This window comes from Drosophila sechellia, chromosome X, assembly GCF_004382195.2.
Source record: "Drosophila sechellia strain sech25 chromosome X, ASM438219v1, whole genome shotgun sequence".
Classification (NCBI taxonomy): domain Eukaryota; kingdom Metazoa; phylum Arthropoda; class Insecta; order Diptera; family Drosophilidae; genus Drosophila; species Drosophila sechellia.
The window spans coordinates 11066243-11091092 of NC_045954.1; the positions used below are offsets into that span (position 1 = coordinate 11066243).

Here is a 24850-nt window from a genome sequence, read left to right on the forward strand (position 1 = left end):
CTCGATTTTTGCTGTTTTGCATTTGGTAAATCAAGTAAATGAATAAAAATAGACGATTATGAAGGGTGCAACCCATCGATTGGCAGAGCAATTGAAGGTCCTTTTATTTTAAATACTTTTATTTCAAATACAAAATCTGAGAATAACTTACAGATGTCCACAACATCGGATGGCGCCTCCATTTCCATGGCATCCAGTACTTCCGGCATTTCGACTCTGCACTTTTTGAATTTTCTGTTAATATACGATTATTTTGTATGTGCTGACCGAAACTCCATTTTCGAATCCAACACAAGAAAAAAAAACAAATTATTCACTGCGCGCACACTGCAGGTGTTGCCTCTTCTATTTTTTGGCCCGCAGTCGACTGCATTCGGAAAAGGCTAAAATTAATTTTAGACCAAGACCAAAACAAATCCAAAATACAAAACAGAAAATAAATTGTAAAAAAAACAAAATTGTAGCGTAAATATTACACACACAGAGCACCGAGCCAAAAACTATCCGCAAAACTTTGTGACAAAAGGGAAAATTTGATGGGCTAGAAGAATTGCACTCTGTGTCTTCTGGAATACTGGTTTTAGTCTATATTTTCTTTCTTCTTTACTAATATCAATTTTCACTCTAAGCTGCACTTAGTTTTTAATTAATAGCTTGAAAGGCAGCAAAATGCACGGATATTTTGGATTTCCCGGACTTTCGATCACGTCTGTTTGCGCTGACGGCTGTCCGGTTAATGTTTTCTTTTACTTTCCATTTCGTGTTTTAGCTTTGGCCTCAGCCCCGCATTCAATTGCTCTCAAACTGGAATTTTCGCGTGGGAGAGCGTCTAAGGAAAATGCGGAAAACTCATGAGAGGAAAAGTGCTGGGAGCAGTGTGCGATCGGTCGGTTTCACATTCGGATGCGCTCGGCTGATTGCCGATTTGGAAATGGAAAATGAGAGTGGAAAAGTGGTGAGGAAAAAGGAAACTGCAGGAATGTAACTTACTCCAAAAAAGCAGATCATTTGTAGAAAAAATAGAGCAAATATGATCGATACAGTAGCTATTCGATAAAATATAATAATTTTCTAAAACTTATTATGTTATATATGTTGATGCTTGTAATAATAATTTAAGTAACAATTTTATTTTGAAGAATATTTACACTTTACATGTGCAGCAATCATAAATCCACACCATTCAATTTTCTTCAGACTGACAGCGTTTTTCTGGATTTTCCAACCTCCCCAGTTTAATATGAAAAATCGCAATCAATTCACATTTGCAGTAGACAAGGCTGTGACAACGCCAACATTAAATGGAAAATTGAAAAACTACGAAATTCGCGGACGGAGCGGAAAAAGTTCAGAGAGTGCCGTGAGTTTTCCGAGCTTTTCCATGGATTTCCATTCGCAGGTGCATCAGTCGATCGCCAGCTGTTTGTGTTGTTGTCTGTGGGTTTTTCTACGGAACTTCAATAATGAACAAATTCCCAAAACTTGTTGACCTGTCATATCATTGCATGTGTCCGCTTTAAAATGGTGAATATTTTGCAGGAAGTTGTCAAGCTGAAAATTGACAATGCATTTCAGCAACACTCAAAGAAAAGTGTGCCCAGACTTAGCTTTAAAGCAACTTTAAAGGAATATTGGGTGTATTGTATTCTCAATTTTTTTTTAATTTCTTGTTTTATTTTCTTAATAAGTGTATTGTTACTAAAGAACAGTATTATATTAAAGCCATTTATATTATAAGAATAAATGACTATTTTATGTGGTCAATCAATTAATTGTACATAATAGATCCATTTACTCAATATGACTTCCGCAATAAATACCATATGGTTTGTTAAATCGCATTTCATATAGCCCATAGTGTTTGAAATGTTTATAGCATCGAACGTATATCGTTTTGTCAGATCCCCATGCCGAATCGACCATTTCGAATCTCATTTCCCAATATAATTTCAACGCAAATAATTGCCGCATTAATTATTATGATTGGCAATTAAGTTTAACGCCAGTGGGCGTAACCACGCCCCCACTCAGGCGAGGTGTCAAAATGCCTTCGCATTCGGCCAGCAGGGCAAATTCAATAATTTCCTTAAACACAATATTGTCTGCTGATATTTGAAAATGGCAACGAAATGGCCAAGACAAAAAATGGGCGAAAAACAAATCAAATAAACAAGGACAGGCAAATTTTCGTATCGAAATCTCTGACGCCACAGAAGCAAGTTAAACCAATAACACAAAAACATGATCGACTCAATATAAACTAATTGAAAAATTGTGCTCTCCTGGCGGCGTCACTATAATTGGGATACCCTGGAAACTAGGAGTGGTTAAGGCTAGCTGCAAACAGCGTAAAAATTTATAAAAATTCAAATTTATCGTAAAAAGAAGTGCACAATAATTTGGAACAAAGAATACATAAACTGTTTGCAAAAAATATTAAAAAGAAATATATCTTTGTTTGCTTTTAAGGTATCAAATATTCGCTCACATCACTGAAATCCTTTTAAAATGCATGCGAAATAATTTTTCACTATCGGGCGTAATAAAATTGTACGTTTTGTATAAAAACACGAAACAAAAAATGTATGAAAAACCGAACTGAATAATAGACAGAAATCCAACGGGAAGAAAAGCTACTCACCGCAAAAAACAATAATAACAAAAATTTGTGGGTAAATGCGTTGAAATTTATGACTCTTTAAGGTTTACAATATATGTACATTTTATATTATTTACACACAAAATGCAAATCACAAAGGAAAAACCATAGAAAGTAAAATACACTTTATGCCTGCTGTGCAGTATTTGTTTGTATGCCAGTTTTGAGTGCTTTGTTGCTGTTTTTTTTTTGGTTTTGTTTTGTTTTGTTCGTATTGTAAAATAGGAAATAGTTTACTCAAAAGCTAGTTAGTTAAGATGTATCACTTGGCCGGCGAATCAGAAATACATGATTTATATCGCGGATTTTCCAGATTTTCAGAGACTTATCTGGGGTTTTTTTTTGGAACCGAACGCGGCAGCGGACAAAAACAAAATGCAGGGCAGCGAGAGAGAAAAGCAAGAAACATATTAGGAAGAAGCGGCAGCAGATCCAAAAAAGCAACCAAAGATAAACAAAAGTTATGAGTTGGAAATAAACCAAAAATTTTGGATCTTACTCAATGAGCGCGCGTGCCTGAATTTTTATTTTGATATTTATTTTTTCATTTTTTTCTCGTTTTGTTTTAAATAGTTTTCATTGCGTTTGCTTATGGACCTAATTTTTTGTTCAATTTCCTTTTTTTTTAGTCTGTGGGTTTATTTTTAGCTGGAATTTGAATAATTTTTTCAGCAGCAGCAGCAACACTACTCCAGTTTTCGTGGGTGGCCGCTCTCTGGAATTTCATCTTCACTCGATTTTCCCAATCTGCATTATTCGTGAAAATAAAGCAAACGAATGTGAGTAAAGTTCATACAGTCCATATCCCTATTACACACTTAAAAAAAAAATTATTGCTTATTTAAGAAAAATAAAAAAATTCACAATTGCCATCAAAATTTGAGCAATAAAGCACAAGTCCATCAAAATGAATTAACACTGTTGGCAAAAAGTGGCCCGCAAGTGCAAAGAAAAATTCCGTGGAATTCGCTTTTCGGTTTTACTTCTTATTTATATTTTTTTTTTTTTTTGGTAATAAAAATTGATGGTCTCTGGTTTTTGCGCTTTTGGTCATAAATATTGCTGCTTTGTGTTGAAAAACATTTATGGAAATGTATAAAACATCTGGGCACAAAGCTGAAAGCCAATCAAAGCCATTAATTAACCATAAATGACCACTAAGCGAAACTACGGAGCGGCAAAAACTACGTGCTTTTCAATTTCCCATTAACGAGATCATCAAATTCGACTTTACTCCAGTGGAAAAGTGCTGCTGCTCTCATCACTGGCGATATTTAAATCGAGAACCGGTCAATAAAGTGCGATTGGCATGCTCGTCACGTGTTTTCGGCAATGTCCTGCTTAGTCCCTTCCCTCTCTTTCTGCTTCACGCTACCCATCTCTCTCTATCTCTTAAATTGGGACTCATCAAATAATTGACTTTACAAAAGTGCTGAGAAATCAGCTTGTTTTGCTAGCAATGTTAGCATTTTTTCAGGATTCTTTGCCTTTCGAATATATCACGTATACGACATGTGCGCCACATTGAAAAGTTTTTAGTTAAAAATTACATTTGATTACAGGAAATTAGGTGTAAAATATTATTTAGTAGTTGCATCATTATTCTGCAATTTTTCTATATAAAATGTTAATTTTTGTATATTTATTTTGCACAACACTGCTCTGAAATGTGGCAAAAATAAGTGGAAGAAAGTGAATAAAGCGACGATGTCCTGTCAACTGGCAATATGGGACTCGCAAGGAGGAGGTGTCAGAAGGTGCGCGAAAGGAAAACATGGAAAATGTGGGGGAAATGGCAGGACATCTGAGCATCATTAGATCAGTGATGAGAAGGGGGGTGATGAAAGCGGCACTCAAAATTGCGTTCGCCTTATTTTCTGGAAGAATTTGTCAACTTGTCACTTTCCCTCAATTTCCACACAATGGAAAAACTAGCAGAAAAATGCTGGCGACATATTCGACAGACTTGCATTATTTGCTTATCAATAAGGTAACATTGTTGTGATTTTTATTTATGTTATGTTAGTAATGCTAGTGCTCTATGAAAATTCCACAGTATTATATTATTGTATTGCTGCGAAGACCTAAGTAGCTTGAAATCCCTATTCCATCAATGGCACATTCGGCGCATCCTGCAGCTAGAGTGTCCTTGTTGTTACAACGTTGTTGTAAGCGTTGTTGTAAACATTGTTGTTGAACGCTGCTGTTCCTGTCACGATAAGATGACTTGAGCTCGCGCATATTTCATGTGACTGCCGCTTTCGGCGAATTCGCCCATCTCCGTGCGGATTTGAATATTTAAATAAACTGCTCACTGGTGGTGTGTTGTTGTGTTGATGTGTTGTTGTGCCGTTGTAATTGTTGTTGTCACTCGCATTGCGGCTGTTTAATTGTCATTTCGTGTGCAGCAACCGAAATGCCAAATAAACACAAATTTACGCAGGCGACCGATTGACGTGTGCAGGAGTGTTTGTGAGTGAGATGAGCACAGTGGTTGATAGGGTCTTTAAATTATAATAAATTCATAATACATACATATATTTATTTAATTAAGGTATGTGTGTACTTGTCTTATTAGTACTTTAAATACAAAGCATGGCTTAAAACTACAAAATTTAGATGTTGAAATTAAGAATGATTCTTGAAGCTCCAAAAAAATTCACTTATAACATTAATTTTTTTGTTATTTAAAACAGACAGAATCAAGCACCAATATTTTTTATTTAAATGTTTTATGTTTTTAATAGATTTATGGTATTTAAATCGCGTAACTCCAGTTGCGACTGTCGCTTTGCATTGCAAATGACAACCTTGAACCGCCAATTGCATTTTGGAGGCTGCCAATTCGATTTGAACCGTGACTGGTCTCGGCCAGAATTGCAATCGCCGCTGGAGCGTATCATTGTTAACTTGGCCAAATTATATCAGCGATGTGTTGGCCGTTTTGGCCCTTTTTGTGCCGCATGCTGTATGTGTGCTGAAATTGCTTCCTCAATTTCGCCGCTGGCCTATCGAAAATGAAATTTGCAAACGGTACAAGCGAAAATGAAATGTTAGCTGAATTTTCCTTTTTTTTTCTTTTGCCAAATATCGAAAGAATAAATGACAAACAAAATGTGTGAAATTGTTGATTTTATTGTCGTTTGATTGGGCTTACTTTGAAAACAGTTTTATATTGATTTAAGATACATTTCAAATACATTTTATGTACAAAATGCTTATCTATACCCCTTTCTTTTGCAGTTTTCGCCTGAAATGCTCGGCTAGAAAGCCGAGAAAAGCCAACAAATTACCCCCGATGACCACGTAGAAGGCCAACTGCAGATCCCCAATAGTTAGGACCCTCACAAGTTCGGATTCAGCATCGGCTTGCAGGATGCTCGACCTCATTTTGATGTCCACCCAGGACTTCTCGTCCTGGATCCATTTGACAATCAGTCCAGCATTCAGGAATCTCAAAAGCAACGCATTTACAGCATCTTCCCATGGCGAATCCCTCGGCATCACATACGAGATGGTATAGTACTTGGGGCACTCGGGAACCACCCAAATTTTATTGAGCAGCGTTAACTGCGAGGATTCCAATATCAAGGAGGTATATCTGGAGACCCCAGACTGGTTCCTAAATCTGGCCACCTCATCGATGACATCCGCACGTAGATCTCGATTCCAGGTGAGTTTATTATTGAGACTCGCGAATAATGGCGATGTTTCGCTGAAGAACAAATCATCCGCCATGGATGAGTATTTGTAGACCACCTTCAAGCCGCTTTCATCCAACTCCTGCATGGTATTTATATCCCTATAGTACAATGGATGTATATACACCGTGGCCAAGCTGGACTCGAAAATCGCGCCGAATATCACGCTCACCAGACACAGCGTTCCAATGAACATCCTTTCGGCATAGCTCGCTGGCAGGTGACTCAAGTTGAGTCGCACCCAAACCACCCAAGTATCCACCACAATGCCCAATGCCTGTTCCAAAATATGCTGATTGCCCAGACTCACTATCCTCAGCTTCAGATTAATCACCCGCAATGTTAGCCAAATGAGAGCACAAGCAAAGGCGGTCAGCACGAAGCCCAGCCAAATATCATAGCCAACTGCAAATATGGGCAATATCGATTGCGGTATACGACTGGCTTTCGGCACATATATGCACAACTCATCGTCGTACACGGCCACAGTGAAGTCCATGTACTGCTGCACCAGGTAATCCTTGACGAAGAATCCCGTGAGGCAAATGTCCAGTCCATCGTTGATGATCGAACCGATGGCGCCATTGTAGCTCCCATTCGCATAGCGTTCTCTGTTGCGAAGTAAGTGATTTGAATATAATATCATTAGTATCGAATGAAATAAATAAATATTATATCCATTGATGCAGCATACTAAGTTTGTGCAGAAAGATATATCTTTAAATAATAGGCTTTTGCCAAAATCCTTTACTTGGGTTTTACGCCTAAAATAATAAGATTTTTGTACACAGCAATGTGTAATCTGCTGCAAATTTTTGTCCAAATATGGAATGCCATACCTCGCTGAACTCGTCATAAAATTGCCTTTAAAATGGCATTCACAGTTAAAAATGTAAAATTTTGTCAGTTTTTCGCAAAAAATTATGATGTTACCCCTTATGAAAAATGACAAAATTTGAAAAAAATTAATTTTTGTAATTGAAAAAAATTGTGATAGGAATAGTTTATTTGGATCATTAGCTGTATAAAACAGTAATTTTTTTGAATGTATGAACATTTTTGGCCAAGTTATAGCATATTGAATTCTTCGAAAAAATCAAAATTTTGACAAAATGAATCCCCAATTTTTCAACAAAAAATAATGCTTTTTTAGTTCATAGTAATGAAGGTTTTAACCCAAATACTGAATGCCATACCTCGCCTAAATCGTCATAAAATTGCCTTTAAAATGGCTTTCACAGTTAAAAATACATTTTTTTGGCAATTTTTCGCAAAAAATGATGATGTTACCCCTTATGAAAAATCAGAAAATTGGGAAAAAATTAATTTATTTAAATTAACAAAATGGTGATATGAATCGTTTATTTGGATAATTAGCTGTGCAAAACAGTCATTTATTTGGATATGTGATCATTTTCGGACAAGTTATAGAAAAATTAACTAAATGGTATTCCAAATTTTTCTACAAAAAAAATGAAAAAAATAAAAAGACATCGAATTGCTTACCCAAAGTAATTTTCTTCCGGCTGCTGCAGTAGCATGGTGAAATTCAATCGCTCCCTGAGCATTTGGGCCACAAGAAAGTCCACGCCAGTGACTCTGGTCAGCAGACCGGATTCCTTATCGAATTCCGGACGAGTGTAGACGGACTTAAACATCTGGATGCGCAGTGGATAGCCAGCCATGTCGCGGAAGAGCAGCTTATCCAGGGTCTCCGAGCCGTAATATCGCACCAATCGTCCAAAGGCGGAATCGCGACGCTTGAAGGGATCATAGATCCACACACCATCTCTGGTTAGGAAAAACCGATTATAGACTTTGTGCTGCGTCCACAACTGTCGGCAGCTGCCCTCCAAACGGAGTTGTTCATCTGCGGACAGGTCCTCGTCTTGATCTGCCAGGATGTAGAAGAAAGTACCAGCTTTCTGTATCGGTGCAGCCGCTCCACGATTGGTCAAAAGTTGATCCAAACTCATGACCAGGACTAGATTTCTTCGGCCAAACGGATCGTCCATCCAATAGAGATTCTCCTGATAGGTTACGATGCTCAGCGGAATTTCCGTTCGTTGCAGAAACCACTGGACATAGGGATTCTCCTCGTCCCGATGATCTGAACCCGCTTGCAGATAAAGTTCCAGCTGCGCCAAATCCCTGGTGGGTTCCACCAGCAGTCCATCCAGCCGGGTCAAGTTCAGCGTTTTCATGTCCAGCATGGAAAGCAGGAAAAGCGATCCAAGCACCGCCATTCGTATGGGGTTTGTTAGCACAAATGACTGGAGAACTTTTCCAGTATCCAACCCAATCCGTTTCAATCCACTCGAATCCTGTTCACAACTTACTCCGGCCCATTCCTGTTTTGACACCTGCAATTTTGTTTGTTTGCTCGCGCACAATTAGAGACTCGTTATGTCAGGTGTTTTGGGTTGTCCAGCTCTTAAGCAAACATAATTATTATAACCTGCCATTTGGCTGGCTACCAGGGGGTCTCTTTCCCGGAGTCACCATTTAGGATGATTTAAGAGTTCAACTTATTATATATTAATATTAGCTATACTTTAGCAATTCACTTCATTTTAGTTAAATTTTACATAAATTAGAGATAGTTGTGGAATATATAAAAACTTCACCCTTTCGTATCCGACACTGTTGATTATTATTTTTTTATTTCGTATCGAAACACAAAGGTGTTTGTTTTTGTTCCATCTATTCCCATTGTTGTGCTTTTTCATCCATGGCCAAATCAAGTAGACTCACCTGAACGCGGAAATCAAAGAAGAAGCCGAGGGGAAACTCGATGACGATTTTTCCCCCAGCGAGATTTTCCGGTGGTCAAGCTAAGCGACGCTACAGTTGCACGGTGGTATTGAATGGCATTAAAATTAGCATTTTTAAACCGATTTTTATTTATTGATAATAATAATAATTGATAAATAATTCACTAGATAAATGCATGTTTATATTTTAGATTAACATTATACACTAAACGCTTTCATTACATGGACCACTGTTCTGCTTTTTTCAACTTCCACTAAAAAGTTTCGGGCTCAACTCGCCGTTTCCTTGTTCAGGACCCCAATCGGGCGTATATATATTGATATTCATGCAGTGGCACTTGTATATGGACACCGAGTGCCCGCTGTCCGATAACCGCTGGCTGGCGGAGCAACAAAGAGCATCAATAAACTTCGCCTTGTATAGTTTTCAAAATGAAAAATAAATTGGAAAATTGAAAAAGCAATTCATCGCATTAGGAACGTGCAGTGAATGGAGGTGGCTGCTGTTGTGATACCACTCGCCCCTCGAAGCGTCGCCGATGCCCATTGACAATGCCGAAGCTTTTTATCGTCTTTGTGCCAGGTGCGTCCGCCAGACAATGGACGAGAGGGCGGTGGGGCGCATCCTTGACCAGGACCTCCTCAGTGCTGTTCGCCAGCTGCTAGTTTCGTGGGAATATCTCTGAAATGTGGAAGGAAGTCTGGAAAAAGGATTCAGATATTAGGTACTTTTTCACCAAGCAGCTGAAAAGAAGGCAGCAATTTTGTAACTATTTGTAAAGCTATTTGATGTGTGATTGCATGATAAAGATACTTTCCATCAGATACTTTCCTTCAGATACTTTCCTACAGATACTTTCCTTCAGATACTTTCCTTTAAATACTTTCCTACAGATACTTTCCTTCAGATACTTACCTTCAGATACTTTCCTTCAGATACTTTCTTACAGATACTTTCCTTTAAATACATTCCTATAGATACTTTCCTTCAGATACTTACCTCCAGATACTTTCTTCAGATACTTTCCTCCAGATACTTTCCTACAGATACTTTCCTCCAGATACTTTCCTACAGATACTTTCCTACAGATACTTTCCTCCAGATACTTTTCTTCAGATACTTTCCTTCAGATACGTTCCTTCAGATACGTTCCTTCAGATACTTTCCTTCAGATACATTCCTTCAGATACTTTCCTTTAGATACTTTCCTTCAGATACTTTCCTTCAGATACTTTCTTCAGATACTTTCCTTCAGTTTCCTTCAGATACTTTCCTTCAGATACTTTCCTCCAGATACTTTCTTCAGATACTTTCCTCCAGATACTTTCTTCAGATACTTTCCTCCAGATACTTTCCTACAGATACTTTCCTCCAGATACTTTTCTTCGGATACTTTCCTCCAGATACTTTTCTTCTGATACTTTCCTCCAGATACTTTCCTACAGATACTTTCCTCCAGATACTTTCCTTCAGATACATTCCTTCAGAAACTTTCCTTCAGATACTTTTCTTCAAATACGTTTCTTCAGGTACTTTCCTCCAGATACTTTTCTAAGATACTTTCCTCCAGATACTTTTCTTCAGATAATTTCCTTCAGATACGTTCCTTCAGATACTTTCCTTCAGATATATTCCTTCAGATACTTTCCTTTAGATACTTTCCTTCAGATACTTTCCTACAAAAAACGAGATATACTGATCTGTTTTGCAGCGCCATCTACTTCTAGTAATACTATAAGCTGCAGTTACCCATTTTCTCCATAGCATCTGGATGGCCTTCATCACTCCCGGTTTCCTTTTCATTTCTGAAATTCTTCGACTGCATTCAACACAAACGAGCTGAGCTTTTATGGCCGAGCGATAAAATCAAATTGAAGTTCTTTTCCGGCACTTTACAAGAGGGCGTGAAAGAGAGAGAGTTGTGTGGGAAGAATGAGATGGGTGAAGTGGGTGCAAAGTTTCACCCATTTAGTATTATGACAAACAGTGGTGGACAGCGCATTAGTAACTGTACCCAAATATTATAGTAGGCACCAATTAGGTACTTTCAAAATTAGTTGTAACTCCTTTGCAATCATAATATCTTCGTTAGGTACCAAAATTAATGTTGTACCACAGTAGGGTACACGAGGTACCTTTCCCTGCACTGATGACGTTGAATCGCTGAATTGTGTGCACTTGAGTGAGCGAATAAGAGTGAGACGTGCGTAGGTAAGAAGCAGCAGCAGAGAGTTGGGGGGTAGTGGGGGTTAAGCCCGAGGAAAACTGCAGCGATGAAATCATTTGTAACCTGGCACGTGAAAATGAAATTTTTGAGCGAGCATCAGCTTGAAATTCGATTGGCCATTGTGCCGAAATGCGTTTTATACTCTCGTCTTTACATTGCTATTATTTGCTCCTGCATTCATTCTTAATGTTGTACTATTAAAAAATATTTGTGAACAGTAGTAGCGACTAACAGATACCCAAATAGTTGAAAAGATATGAAGTGAAATAGAATAACTTTTTGGGGTAAAAAACAATCCGAAGTATCTATAATTATGCTTTTCATTACGCAGACATCAAGATATTATGAAAATGGCTTTTAAAATATATGTATTGTTCCAAATTGTATACATATAGTAGTTACATACCCTTGGCAAGCATTTAGTAAAGCTTCCAAGTGACTGTGCAGTTCGCAGTTCTTAAATGAAAACACCAACCAGAAAGTGGGTTGCTATTTGCAGTAGTAGCCCCACTAAATTTAGCCACAATCTCTTACAGAAACCTGCTCTTAAGGCCATTACTTCCATTGCATTTGCTGCTTTTGGCAACGCAAATTGTTCGCAAGCCAAAAAAAAAGAAGAAAATAAAAGAATGGAAAGGGGGAAAACGTGAAACGGGGAAAGCGGAGTGCAATCATGTCGGATCAAATGAACTGAACTTAACCAAGTCGAAATGGGTGCATTGCATTGGCCCAATGCCGATGGGATTACCTTCGGTCAGGCGAAGGAATCCCCAAGACTGCCGATGCGTTAAATTCAGAATAAGTGCATCCAAAGTATGGGACGTACATATATCCTTGACTCTATAGGATATTATATACACACATATAAGAAATATTCATAGAATTAATAAAGCATTCGTTTTCAATATGATTCTTAATTTTATTTAAAAATTTAATAATATGCTTAGACTAGATACTAGATATAGTCAACAAGAAAAAAAAGTGGTATGGCTAATGCTGGACTAGTCAGGGATCCGTTCCTATGAGATATGTAACTAAACTACGATATCACTGCTCCATTTCCAGGCCGAAGGTGGCCCGCATCCGCTCGAGGGTGGCGGCGGGGAATCCCCGCTCGAGCAGCTGCTTCTCCGCCTGGGCAATCACATCCCGCATCGTGTCCAACATGACGGCGCTCTTCTTCAGCTGCCCGCTGACGAATTTGTGCCGGAAGCGCAGCTTGGCCTTCTTGATCTTGTTGTTGTAGCGGGATTTGCGGCACGACTCGGCCCTCTGGCGCTGGGCATCCTTGACATCCGAACCAGAACCGGAACCTGATCCGGAACCCGATCCGCGGCAATCCATGGCAAGCTCCGTTTTCAGCGGCGGCGGTGCACGGCGCTCCACAACAATGGGATTCTCGAGGAGCATCTGGTCCACGTAGCGTTGCTCCTCGTCGGCGTAGTGCATCTTGAGATGATGCAGCTGCTGGGACACCAGCTCCTCGATCTGCTCCGGCTTCGATGATGTTGACGATGCTGTTGATAGTGCGGGTGAGCTGCTTCCGTGATACGGTGCGTATACGTGACCCATGGCCGCGTAGCTCAGGGTGGGCAAATAAAGATGACTCCGTTCCATGGTGAATTATTCGGTGTGTGACGTGGTCTTGTGACTGCTCTCGTCGAGATTTCGTGTGCTAATGCTGCCATAGGCGACATGTCAGCCCCGTTTTATACCATTTCCGCAGGTAGCTTGCCATTGGACGCTGGATGGGTTATTCGCGGGTTCTACTACCTTCATGAATGGCGGTCACTGGGATTTATGATCTTGTTTTCGTCAATCTCGCCGCCTGGCTGGACACCGCCTACCTGCATCCGGATTGGCCGACGAATCACAGATATGTAAACAAAGGGATTAGGGTAGCAGACGTACTAAATCTACCTGATAATTGGTCAAATTTAAAAACAAAAGGATCAGGTGCTAACCAATATATGTATGCAAATACACCCCATAATATAAAATATATTTCAAAGCCAAGAGATAGAGATAGAGATAGAGATTCATACGATTCAACTGATAAGGGCGTCATTAAGTCCACAATAATCCCAAGGTCAAGCTGGGCTGCTCGTTTGCCGATTCGCGCCTTATCTAACCGAAATAAGTCAACAAATGTTGGGCATTGTGGAAAATCAACCTGCTTGGGCAAACACGAGTATGTCAAGCGTGGGGATCAGGCGGCGTTATGCGATAAGATACACCAATATCGATTGCCATGGCTACCTGCTAAAGTTGCTATTTGTCCGCGCGGGATCAACCCATCTGGAAGTGGGTTTCCCGCATCAGGTAGCCGTTTCAAGGAGCCACTTTCGACGTGGTGGCAAACAAGTTGCGGCTTGTTGTAGTGGGATTAACCCGTCGAACCCACCGCATTTAGTCTATTAATTAATTTAACAGCCCTCGAAATGATGAGGGGTTCAGCGACCTGCTTAGCAGGCCTCAAAGGGTTAAACCAGAAATCTCTTTGGCTGAGAATAATATCCCATCCCAATAACCCATCCATAAATAGTTGCTATCTCTAGCTGATGTAATGTAATATTTAATATGTATTTAACTAGCCATATTATAGAACAATATGACCAAGCAACTTATGCTAATTAAATAATCAGTTAATTGCTGAACAAAGGGCAGTAAACAATACCCAAAATATAGTTTCCACTTGCTCCTTTTTCGTGTATTTCAATTTACAACGCCGCACATGTGTACCCACTCGAATTACATAACTGGCATAAATAACTCCGCTGGGTAATTGGCAAAAACAATTGAGTATTTTTAGTGACCGAAAGCAGTTTTAATTCGAAATCCCCCATTTTAGCCAGATGGGGGCAAGCTGTCAGCGGCAGACGGGCAAAAATTTTTCCATTTTTCGCATTTTCCATTTTCCATTGCGGCATTAAACATTTGCCATGTGAACAATAAAATCGACAGCGCCGCGTTTGGTTGGTAAATGAGAAAATATGCAGACAAGTATAATTAAAAAACCATTTATAATCATTTTCGACCAAATCCCAATTGGCCACCCAAACGAAAGCAAAGCCAAGCTCCGCAGGAGCACTTGAAGCCTGACAGTTTTCCAGCTCGAGAATCAGTTGGGAATGCCGATGCACGGAATACTCTAGCTGAATTGAATGACTCAAGGAAATATATACGCTTGTTTCTATATACTAAAATATATCTAAGAAACTGGCTTTTATTTGATATAGGGCTTCCATTTTCGGACATTAAAAAGGCATTATACCCTTAGAAAGAGTAATGAAAATCGAGGAGCAAGGCGACGATAAATAGACGCACATGAAGGAGTCTCCGCCACATCCCCGAAAGCGACATTGAGTTTGAATTATGTCAGCGCAGCAATAAATTGTCCAAGGCATTAAATTAAAATATATGTATGTATAGTAGATATCGTTTAAAGGAAAGCTGTGAATTCATTAGAAGGACGTACTTAAATTGCTTATTTCACTGCAGAAATTGTCACAACTCACATATTGTGATGGCTACAATATAACAAATGAATGAATGTTTAAACTAATATTCAAAACTTCGCTGACTTTAAATGTAAATACACCGACATAGTATGTAGGAAATTCAATTTATTAAATGCTTTTAAACATGTTCTTAAACTAAAATCGTTATTTATTTGATTAAACTACAAGTTGTGTCTTATAATTTCTACTTTTTCTATACATTCTAATACAAAAAATTTCTGCTTGCATAGTGTTGCGGATATCTTTAATTTCTACAATTTGTTAACAAATCGGTACGCATTTTCTAACGTTGCCTTGTCGTTTACATAATCGTTTTATTGCAGCATCTTTTCAGATGTTTAGCATGCAATTAAACAAATTTGTGGCTTGTATTTAAATCTATTTACATACTATGAAGAAACCAGGCGAAATCTAAAATGGAACCGACTGAACTATGTATTATAAGAATTATTTGTGTCGAATAAAGATGCCAATGATGCGTCCACATGGAATCTAACCGGAGCAGCCGCGACAACCGCAGTGGACACACTCAACGATGCGACCCTCCTCCAGTTTGCATTTGGGCACCCGACATATGCAGTTCGTGCCGAAATTGGTGTCCCTCGTTTGAATGCAGCGCAGACAGCAGAGGTTCTCGTATCCGGACTTCTTCCACTTGGCAATCAGATTGCCATCGGCGATCTTCTCCTTCAGACAGTAGTCGTACAATTCCCGGCTGATGGCTTTCCGCCGATAAAATAGATCGTAGATGTAGCGTGTCTTCTGGTGGTGGATCTTGAAGATGGGCCAAAGGGATTCCGTGATGCGTTTGCCTTCGTGCGGTTCCGTTTCGGCTGTTTATGAAGGATAATAGTATATGTATAGGATTAGAGCAAAGTTTTCATTTTCGGAGAAGCCGCCGCCACGCTTGTCTTACCTTCGCGCATTTTTTGCTCCAGTTCTTCGAGAGTTGGTTCGATTAGCTCCCAACCGTCTGGCGGTGGTTTGCGACTGCGGCGAACCTTGGGCATCTTAAATGTTCAATTTAATAACTGTAGAACTGTTTAATTTCTTTTAAAAATGCTTGATTTCGCTTGAAAAAAAAATGAACATTTAACAAACAGCTGGCTACTTAGCGATGACACTTTCCACAAATGTCGTCCCCAGCATCAAACGGTTATCGAGCACTCACTATCGATAGTCCGTGTCTAAGCCGATTGGCGATAGCACTTCATTGTTTTTGTTGTTTTCCTTTTGGGAGACGCGTGTGTGTGTTTTGCGTGTGATAATTTATTTATTTTCCCGTTCCGTTTGTTTATGCACAGTAATTTAAGTTCAGTTTTTAGCACAGGCGCAGGAGTAAGTAAAAATTACAAAAAAAAAAAAAAAACCAACAACAAAGCGAGTAATAATTTGTCGAAGTGAGTGCGCAAAAGTGCTGTGATTGTGTGCGCGCGTGTGTGTGAGTGTAACACTTAAAAAATGGTCTAAAAAAACTAGAGATTCATTCATAAAAAAAGCAACAACAAAAGGGGGTCGCCGCCAAAAGAAGTGGAGCGCATAAAGATGTGCTGACGAGATGGGGAGACAAGCAGAGAAGAAGAATCAGTACCAACAGCAATAACATCAATAACAGTTTGGCCTTCTCCTATTGCTAGCGCCCTCTCGCTCCCACACGTACACCCTTGCAATCAGCGCCCACATAACGGACCTACGTTTTGGTGTTACTTTTCATTTTTGTGCTACTTGTTGTTGATTTTTTTTTGCGTGTGTGTTTATGTGCAATTCTCGCCCAAATTCTTTGTATTATTTAGTGCTTGGCACAACAAATAACCAAATAAACTGAACTATTAAACAACCCACACAATTGCAATTGCATATCCACCCCCCAATTCGCACTGAACGCGCTCGTGTGTGTGTTTGTGTGTAATGAGCGCAACAAATCAGTTTTGTTTTGTTTTCTCGTATTGCAAATTCCTCGTTTTTTGTGCGCTATAAAAGTATGTACATATGTGCAATGAAACAACAGTCACCGCCAATAAACAATATTCCCACGTATGACCGACCCATTGTTTATCTTAAGAAAAGGCAAAGACTTTCACACACTTATCGATAAGATAAAATTTAAGCCAAATACAAAGGCTAGTAGATAGTTCTTTCTCACTCGCCGTATGCGACAGTTGCGGCCAACATAATATAGCCAGCTTTCTATTATTAAGCGGACCTACTATTTTCGTCACAGGCAACTACACATAAGTATGCTTAAAAAAATTAGCTTTTACAATATGAATCACATAATATCAAATATGCGTATAAATAAATAAAATAGTTGTCGAACAAGTCATTTTCTGAAGTTCTCGCTGTTTTACATACTGATATTTGCTACGTTTAACGGTGAGTCAATGCCAAGCTGCTATTACAGTGCCCACCGCTGTAACCTGCATAACAACAGCCGTTAATTGAGGCGCAAATATTTGTAGTTGTCTCCCCCTCTTTCTGGTGCTTTGTCCGCGGTGTGGTGAAGGGGTTGGTGGTGCGCCGAGTGACAGGGCATTGGCTTTCGTAATTGACGTCTGCCCTTGACCAAGGCCTAAAAACAACAGCGAAATCGGCGGCACTGGAATGGAAACCGAGATCACAAGCTGAGCCATTGTTCGTGCAAGACTTAAGCCATTTCAAACGACTGAAAACCAATATCTAACTATATTTTTAAAGTCTTTGCAATGCTTCTTGCCACAGAGAAACAGTGCGGGGCGTTTGAATAGCACCACTATGTAGCAAAATATAGAATATACGAAAATACAGCCCATATTAATGTACAGTTTGATATGAAACTTGACTTTATGCCTGAATCAAGATTTAATTTATTTTATTTTATAATATAATCTAGTAATATATTATAAAAAGAAGCTGTTCTAGTCTTAGTACTGTTGTATTTCTGATAATATGAGATTTTTTACGCAGTTTCCACGCACCCAATCATATTTTTCTGCTCCGACTGTGAATTCGTAATCAGTTTCCACTTAGTTTCACTAGTTATTCAGTTAGCTTGGGCCTACATTATTCGAGAGACGCCAATTAGACCGCGTGATACGCTTTCTCATGCGATTTTAGACGTCACAGGTGCAAACAATGGGAATTAAGGTCAGGTTGTAGGGACTTTTAGCGTATCTGAGCACAAAGATCCTCCGTCGCATCGAAATAAACTGATCACGATCTGGCACACCCAACTTAATGTATTTATCCGTTTGTAATGGAGATTTTAAAAAGGTACAATGTATATAAACTTATGTATGAATCATATTATAAACAAAGAAGGAAATATAGTTAATGTAAAGCGACATTATCTAAGCAATGGCTTTGGTACTTGAATATTTTGACAGTCTATTTAAAAATCGATTCGTTTTTAAATCCCCAATTGTCATCCATCAAATGTTTAAAATTCATGTATGTTCATCAATTAAGTGGCGCTCAGCCATTAAACTGGATGACAGCCTGGTTCTATTTGAGTCGCGAGTAACAAACTGATATCAAATGGCACACATTTCCATAAATAATGCAAAGCAATTTAAATTGCGCCAATGCGCAGTTTTTAAGGCAAGGAAAATTGGAAAAGCGAATGGGAATGGGGGAAACGATTGTAGTTCAGAATGAAAGTTAAGCTGAATTCACAGAGATTACTGACGGAAGACAAAATTCAACTATCCCTGATTTCAAATCTCTTTCGAACATAACAAATGTGTAAAAAGTTACGGACATCGCTGGAATTATAAGTAAACAGAATTGGATAAACAATGGACGTACTCTTCCGTACGGAAATGAATGCAAAAAATAGATAATTCTATTTAATTTAAAGCACATTAATATGTAAATATTAAATTAAATTAAATATTATATTAATTAACATTTTGACGCTCTTTTTCCAGCCAGCGAAGGCTGCACCTAGCCATGGAGCCCCCCGCTGCTGGCAATCTGCTGGAGATCATGGACCTGGCCCGCACTCTCCGCCAGGAGCAGCTCTTCATCCAGCAGGAGCAAGCGGCCTTTGCCCAGCTCACTGGAGCCTTTGAGACCAATGCAGGGACCATAACCAAGGTGGGTTTTTCTATTTCCCACAATCACTACTCCTAACACGAGTTACTAACACTTTGGCTCATTCGCAGTTGGCCTTTGTGTGTGCCCAGCAGCGGCAGATACTCAATGAGCTGCTCCTGGCGCGCACAGATCAGGATCCGCTGCTCTTCTGCCGCCGAGCGAGTGCCTACGATAGTGCCCAGTTCGTGGACGCCAAGCAGTTGCTGCCCTATGAGGTAAGGAATAGGAAAGAAGTACCATTATCTGTCTAATAATAATTTGCTTGGTTAATTTCCAGCACGCATTGGCCTACGAAGATCTGTTCAACTACTTGTACAATACACCTTATTTGTTGGCCCTATCCCTGGCCACCGCAGATCGCTTATCCCTGCTCTCGGCCAGCCAGCTTGGCCAAATAATCAATACCATAGCGACGGGCCTGTATGGCAATGCCATCAATACCAAGGATGTGGAACTGCTGCTTAAATTGCTGCGGGAACTGATTGAAATTCAATTGCTGACCAGCGAACAGCCCAGGCGTTTGCTGAGAACCAATAGCAGCTCCTTTGCCCGACTTTATCAGCGATTGGTTGAGAGTCTGTTCTCGGCGAGAATTTTCCTAACCGCCGCGCTCCATGCGCCGCTCATGAGTGTGCTGAGTGAGCACGAGATTTGGCTGGATCTGGATCCGCACAAGCTAATGCAGACCTTCACGCCCAAGGAGCGGGAGAAGCGCTTTGGACGCGAGGGTGATGAGGAATACCAGCGAAATGTGGCTCGCTTTCATGCGGAAACTTTGGGCAAGCTGCACTCCCATGTCCAGGAGTTTGTGAAGAGTTTGCAGCAGAGCTGGGCGCTATTTCCCAGTTCTCTCAGATGGCTACTCCAAACACTGAGCCAACAGCTCCGGCAGTCGTTGCGCCACGAGGAGCAGGAGATCCGCCAGCTGCTCACCGACCTGGTGTTTACACACTTTATTTCACCAGCCATTGCCAGTGCTGATCTCCTGGGCATTATCGATGTTAATGTGAGTGAACGAATGCGGCACAATCTCAATCAGATTGTTAAATTGCTTCAGCGACTGGCACTTAACGATGAGGACAGCGAACTGGTGCAGCTGATGGACCTCTTAATGCTGGGACAGACTGGCGAAGATGTGGTGGCCATATTGCCGCAACAAAGTGACTTCGAGCGTTCCCAATTGGCGATCAATCAAAGGGAGCTGGCGCAGCTCGTGGAGTTCTTTCGTTTACTAACTGCCAGGGACGAATATGACATATCCGTCGAGGAGAGGCAGCGGCTGCAGAGGATTCTCGGCAGGATACCCAAGCAGCAGGTGCAGCAGCAGCAGCAGCACCAACAGCAAACACCCAAGGATGCGACAGATTCCCGAGAAAGTCCGGAGAAGAGCAAGAAAAGCAATAAGAGTCTGATGAGCCTAGGCAAAGCCAAAAAGAAACTGGCCAAAGGCATGAGTTTCAGCAGTGGCAGTAGTAACCACAATCCGGTTCCAGTCTCAGAGCCATTGACCAATGGCCAGGCCAACACCTCGAATGGCAGCGGAGGACTGGGTGCTGATCTCGAGCACTGTTCCTCGCACAGCGGCAGCAACACCAGCTTGAGTTCCTGCGGAGCTAACATGCCAACTACAAATGATCACCTGGACATGTCCGCCTCGTCGGATCCCGTATTGGTATTCAGCCTCTATAATGCGGGAGCAAAAAGCAAACTGAAACCGCTAACAGAGGAGGAGGTCTTGAAGATGAACAGCATCGGTCAGGATGGCAGTAATCTGCTGCCAGCGGTGGTCACCACTGCTCCTTTGGCGCCATCTTCGAACAACGACGATGTGAGTAGTCTGGAGGCCATGCGACGGCCGCAGGATGATGCATCGATAGGAAATTCGGATAATCTGGAGGCTATAAGTGAGGCGGCACATTCAGTTGCCAGTTCGCTGGACTTGGAGGAGCAGCAGGAGCGAGATGTTCACGAAAACGAGGACAATCTCTCCGATATGGTTTCGGCCAATGTGTCGGGCAGGGGAACACCGAACATCAGTGGTCGGGATACACCGTCATCGCAGGTAACTGATGGTGATGGTGCTGGCGGGGATTTGGGCCATCATCATGGTGTTCACGCCCGGGCAGCTGCCAATCCCCAAATGCAAAAGATGCTGCTATCCAAGGCCAGATCCGACATCGAGGATAAGTTCTGCAAATTCGAGCTGAAGAAATTCGAGGGCGACGAAAATGTGAGCATCATATCCGATACGTGGTCCACGGATGTGCTGGCCTCCGATTCGGAGAACACATTGGATGCCACAGTGAGCGAACGCGGAGATAGGGATAGAAATTTCTCCACACCCCTGATACCCTCCGCCGTCGTCCTGCCCGGCGATAACAATTTCGTTGTCGAGGCTTTGGCCAGAGCTGGTCGCGTCTCGGGCGTCCATGGACCACAGTTGGATGCATCCGATCAGCGATCGGAGAGCAATTGGAGCACTGATGTCTTGGCCAGCGATTCGGAGAAGCTGGCTGAAATAGACACCGATGACAATGTTTCCATTACAACCAAATCGGATACGACGGCGCCACAGGCAGCGGTCCTCGACGACGACGATGAGGATGAGCAGACGCCCGGCAGCAGTGGCGATGGTGACCCCGATCCGGATCGTGGAAACGGCAGCGAGCGTAGCCAGGAGGATTCGGCCTTCTTCGATGCCGTCAACTCCTATGAGGATGCCAATCTGTATCATGGCGCCTCTTCGCTGGCCAGAAGCTCGGTGCGGACCAGCTATCATGTTCTGGGCGGCGAGAGCAGTTTCCAGCAGCAGTACAAGTGCAGCGGAGCAGATTCCAGTGGTCGCAAGACCACCCCGCTGATGGGTACATCCTGCATGCGTCGCCAAACGTCCGCGGAGAGCAGCATTAGTAATCAGAGCCTGAACTTGGAGGAACCGCCACCGCCGATGGGCAAGCATCATCACCATCACAGAGAGCATCATCATCGCGACTACCATCATCATCACCGGGAGAGGGAGAGGGAGCGGGAGCGTTCGGCACTTAAGAAGAAGAAACACCAGCAGCAGGAGAAGGAGCATCGCGATCTCATCGATTTCAGCGACTGCAGCGAGGACAAAGAAGAGCTGGCGAGGAATAGGGATGAGGAGCAGCCACCTGGGTTGGTGCAACAACTGCTTGATATGATTAACCAGGATGAACAGACCGGCGCAGTTTTAAGTTCCTCGCCCAATGTGGAACATCGTCGCATCTCCATTGAACAACGCTCGGCCATCATAGATGGTCGGAGAAATGGCATTCTGGCGGGCAGTATGCGGCGCCATCAGAGCTTGAACTACGAGAATCATGAGATTATGCTGAACTCCATGTTGCCCAAAACCGACGATGACAAGCAGGAGATGCTACTTTGTGTGCAGACGCAGCAAATGCAGCTGGAGGAGCGAAGAGGATCAGCCGGTTTAGGGCCAGAGGTGGACGGAGCTGGCGGAATAGCAGCGGCTGGAGGATCGGGCCTGAAGCCACCCACCAAGGCGACCGGAGCCATACCAAAGAGCATTAGTTTCGACGCCAGTGCGGACAAGGACAAGCAGGCGTATCATCGGGACGGGGAACGGGATCGCGAAAGAGACAGGGAACGGGAACGTGATCGAGAAAGAGATCGGGAGCGAGATCGCGAACGGGATCGGGAGCGAGACCACCACGGTGCTGGCATATTCAACAAGCTTAGGCAGGGCATCTTCAAGAATCGGCGTGGAGCCAGCGCCAAGAATGCAAGCAACCCCATTAACCAATCGAATCCTACGGCCAGCTCTTCTAGTGTCCAAGCGGATATTCGCAGCGTTAGCTTCGATCCCAGTGCCGGATGCGATAACTTCGGCACCCACTACTGTGATACGAGCGAGGACATCCTGGCCAAGTACCGGCGCAAGGTGAGCAGCTCCAGCGAGGCAACCAACTCCGATTCCACGGGCAATGGCCATGGTGGAGGGCCGACGGGATCCGGAGGAGCAGCTGCCCATCTGCATAATCACATGAACGGAGGGTGAGTGAATAATGCTCTCAATGTCGTCCTATATTCTATAGCATTTCGGTGTACCACCTTTCAGGCAAATTCCTGGCGTGGTCTTTGGCTGTGTGAAGCAGAAGCTGCGCACGGTGCTCTCCCGTACGGATCTGCATAGTGGCGATTTCCGTCAAACATCGACCACGTCGACAACGATGGCCACACCGCTACAGATCTACCTGCAGATCCAGCTGGCGCAGTGCATCAGCCTGCAGCGATTACCACAGATCTCGCACGTGGCCGAGGCCCTGCGCTGTTTGGCCCAATTGGAGCGACCGCAGCATGGCCAGCTGCTGGCCGAACTGCAGCGGGATCTGGAGCGACGACAAAGCTACCTGCAGTACCTGATGCGACACAGGCAACAGCTCCTGCTGCGATCGGAGCAATTGGAGCAGCTGGAGGCACGATTGCGCGGCGAGGCGCGCAGCAGCCAGAGATGTCTGCTGCAGGCACTGGTCCGGATGTATCTGGCCTGGGCCCGTCAGCAGGAGAAGCTGGAGCAGTTCCAAGCGGAGTTCGCCCAGCTGCGGGCCAGCGATGAACGCGTCGAGCTCACCGAGGAGTTTGTGGAGTCCCTGCTGCAGGAGCTGCGCTCCAGTGCCGATCTGCAGGACGAGTGGCAGGTGGACGCTGCACGCGTGGCCATCGAGCGAATGCTGCTGGAGCAGATGTACGAGCAGGTGATGTTCCCCAACGAGGATGCCGATGTGTCGCGGGACGAGGTGCTCTCGGCGCACATTGGCAAACTGCAGCGCTTTGTGCATCCCGCCCATCCGTCGCTGTGCATCGCCCAGGTGTATTTGGGCGAGGCTCCGTGGACGTTTGCCCAGCAACAGCTGTGCCACATGGCCGCCTACAAGACGCCGCGCGAGAAGCTGCAGTGCATCATCAAGTGAGTCATGTGTGAAGTTCCCATTTGGTATATCATTGCTTTACATGCCATTGTTTCGCACAAAACTTTAGCTGCATCTCGAGCATCATGAGCCTGCTGCGCATGTCCAGTGGTCGGGTGCCCGCTGCGGATGATCTGCTGCCCGTGCTCATATACGTAGTGATAATGGTGAGTCATTAATGGTGAACCATTCAGCGGTTGCTATTAACTAACTAATCCTTTTCCATGCCTGCGCAGGCCAATCCCCCCTATCTGCTGTCCACCGTGGAGTATATCAGCTGCTTTCTGGGCAAAAAGCTGGAGGGTGAGGACGAGTTCTATTGGACGCTCTTCGGATCCGTGGTCAAGTTCATCAAGACCATGGACTATCTAGACTAGCGATATTTGTTAAGGGTCTAGGTGAATGTATTTGTAGATTTGTTTATCGCTTTGTTGTAGCCATTACACCAATCTCCCATCCCACTCTCTCCTCCAGTCGATATTTTCCATATTTATATATGTATATGTATATGTATGTCTGTGTCTGATATTTGTGTAAAAATTTGTTAAAAACCATAGTCTAAGTGCAAAAACTGCGGCAGATGTGCGAAGCGATCCAAGTCGAATCGAAGTGGAAACGGAACACCAATCAGTGGGAGATGCCGATGCTGAAGAGGAGATGTCTAGGTTAAGCTTAGCATTGAACGCTAGAAGGCCTCGCCTTACGGATATCCACGATATATATACATACATATATATATAGTGAACTAGAGAGCATATTCTTCTATTTATATATACACGTACCATACATACATACATAGATATATGCATGTTTATCGGATCGGTCTAGCCACTGTCATAAGTATGTTTCGGAAACGAACTGCAACTTAATATTCCTTATTGTGTAACACAAAATTAAAAGCCAATATTATTTCAAATTGTTGCATTTTAATGGGGAAA

At 42.5% G+C, this 24850-nt stretch overlaps 5 protein-coding genes across 6 annotated transcripts in view; 1 reads left to right on the forward strand and 4 right to left on the reverse strand.

The window, feature by feature from the left end:
- LOC6617644 overlaps positions 1-717 on the reverse strand; it is a 77130-nt gene extending 76413 nt beyond the window's left edge. Inside the window, exon 1 of one of the 2 annotated variants that reach the window (XR_004362453.1) lies at positions 152-717. Coding sequence is in view for 1 of the 2 variants with exons in the window: in XM_032725103.1 (XP_032580994.1) it covers positions 152-209 (58 nt within the window). In the remaining variant the exon portion in view is untranslated. The remainder of the gene's footprint in view (positions 1-151) is intronic. The other variant, XM_032725103.1, reaches the window with a different exon arrangement.
- Positions 718-5881: 5164 nt separating this feature from the next.
- On the reverse strand, positions 5882-8606 carry LOC6617649. Its single transcript, XM_002041926.2, has 2 exons — positions 7867-8606; positions 5882-6971 (listed from the first exon to the last, which is right to left on the reverse strand). Exons 1-2 carry the CDS (start codon positions 8604-8606, stop codon positions 5882-5884), a joined length of 1830 nt encoding a protein of 609 aa, XP_002041962.2.
- Positions 8607-12260: 3654 nt separating this feature from the next.
- On the reverse strand, positions 12261-13063 carry LOC6617650 (protein sisterless A). The gene has a single exon (XM_002041927.2). The coding sequence runs from the start codon at positions 12977-12979 to the stop codon at positions 12410-12412; it is 570 nt and encodes a 189-aa protein (XP_002041963.1). The 5' UTR covers positions 12980-13063; the 3' UTR covers positions 12261-12409.
- A 1947-nt stretch (positions 13064-15010) lies between these two features.
- On the reverse strand, positions 15011-16013 carry LOC6617651 (protein BUD31 homolog). Its single transcript, XM_002041928.2, has 2 exons — positions 15800-16013; positions 15011-15716 (listed from the first exon to the last, which is right to left on the reverse strand). Exons 1-2 carry the CDS (start codon positions 15891-15893, stop codon positions 15376-15378), a joined length of 435 nt encoding a protein of 144 aa, XP_002041964.1. The 5' UTR covers positions 15894-16013; the 3' UTR covers positions 15011-15375.
- A 105-nt stretch (positions 16014-16118) lies between these two features.
- LOC6617652 (receptor-mediated endocytosis protein 6 homolog) lies at positions 16119-24828 on the forward strand. The gene is made up of 7 exons (XM_002041929.2): positions 16119-16221; positions 18789-18957; positions 19026-19172; positions 19235-22998; positions 23063-23911; positions 23983-24079; positions 24149-24828. The coding sequence occupies exons 2-7, from the start codon at positions 18811-18813 to the stop codon at positions 24287-24289; spliced, it is 5145 nt and encodes a 1714-aa protein (XP_002041965.1). The 5' UTR covers positions 16119-16221; positions 18789-18810; the 3' UTR covers positions 24290-24828.
- Positions 24829-24850: the final 22 nt, after the last annotated feature.

What these genes read in the sequence shown, in the direction of transcription:
- LOC6617649 (XM_002041926.2), bottom strand. Translation starts at nt 8,606, where the DNA reads ATGGCGGTGCTTGGATCGCTTTTCCTGCTTTCCATGCTGGACATGAAA. An exon ending in CCGGAAGAAAATTACTTTGG is followed by an intron (nt 6,972 to 7,866) that starts GTAAGCAATTCG and finishes ACTTCGCAACAG; the next exon opens with AGAACGCTATGCGAATGGGA.
- LOC6617650 (XM_002041927.2), bottom strand. Translation starts at nt 12,979, where the DNA reads ATGGAACGGAGTCATCTTTATTTGCCCACCCTGAGCTACGCGGCCATG.
- LOC6617651 (XM_002041928.2), bottom strand. Translation starts at nt 15,893, where the DNA reads ATGCCCAAGGTTCGCCGCAGTCGCAAACCACCGCCAGACGGTTGGGAG. An exon ending in GGAGCAAAAAATGCGCGAAG is followed by an intron (nt 15,717 to 15,799) that starts GTAAGACAAGCG and finishes CTTCATAAACAG; the next exon opens with CCGAAACGGAACCGCACGAA.
- LOC6617652 (XM_002041929.2), top strand. Translation starts at nt 18,811, where the DNA reads ATGGAGCCCCCCGCTGCTGGCAATCTGCTGGAGATCATGGACCTGGCC. An exon ending in AGCAGTTGCTGCCCTATGAG is followed by an intron (nt 19,173 to 19,234) that starts GTAAGGAATAGG and finishes GTTAATTTCCAG; the next exon opens with CACGCATTGGCCTACGAAGA. An exon ending in TCATATACGTAGTGATAATG is followed by an intron (nt 24,080 to 24,148) that starts GTGAGTCATTAA and finishes ATGCCTGCGCAG; the next exon opens with GCCAATCCCCCCTATCTGCT.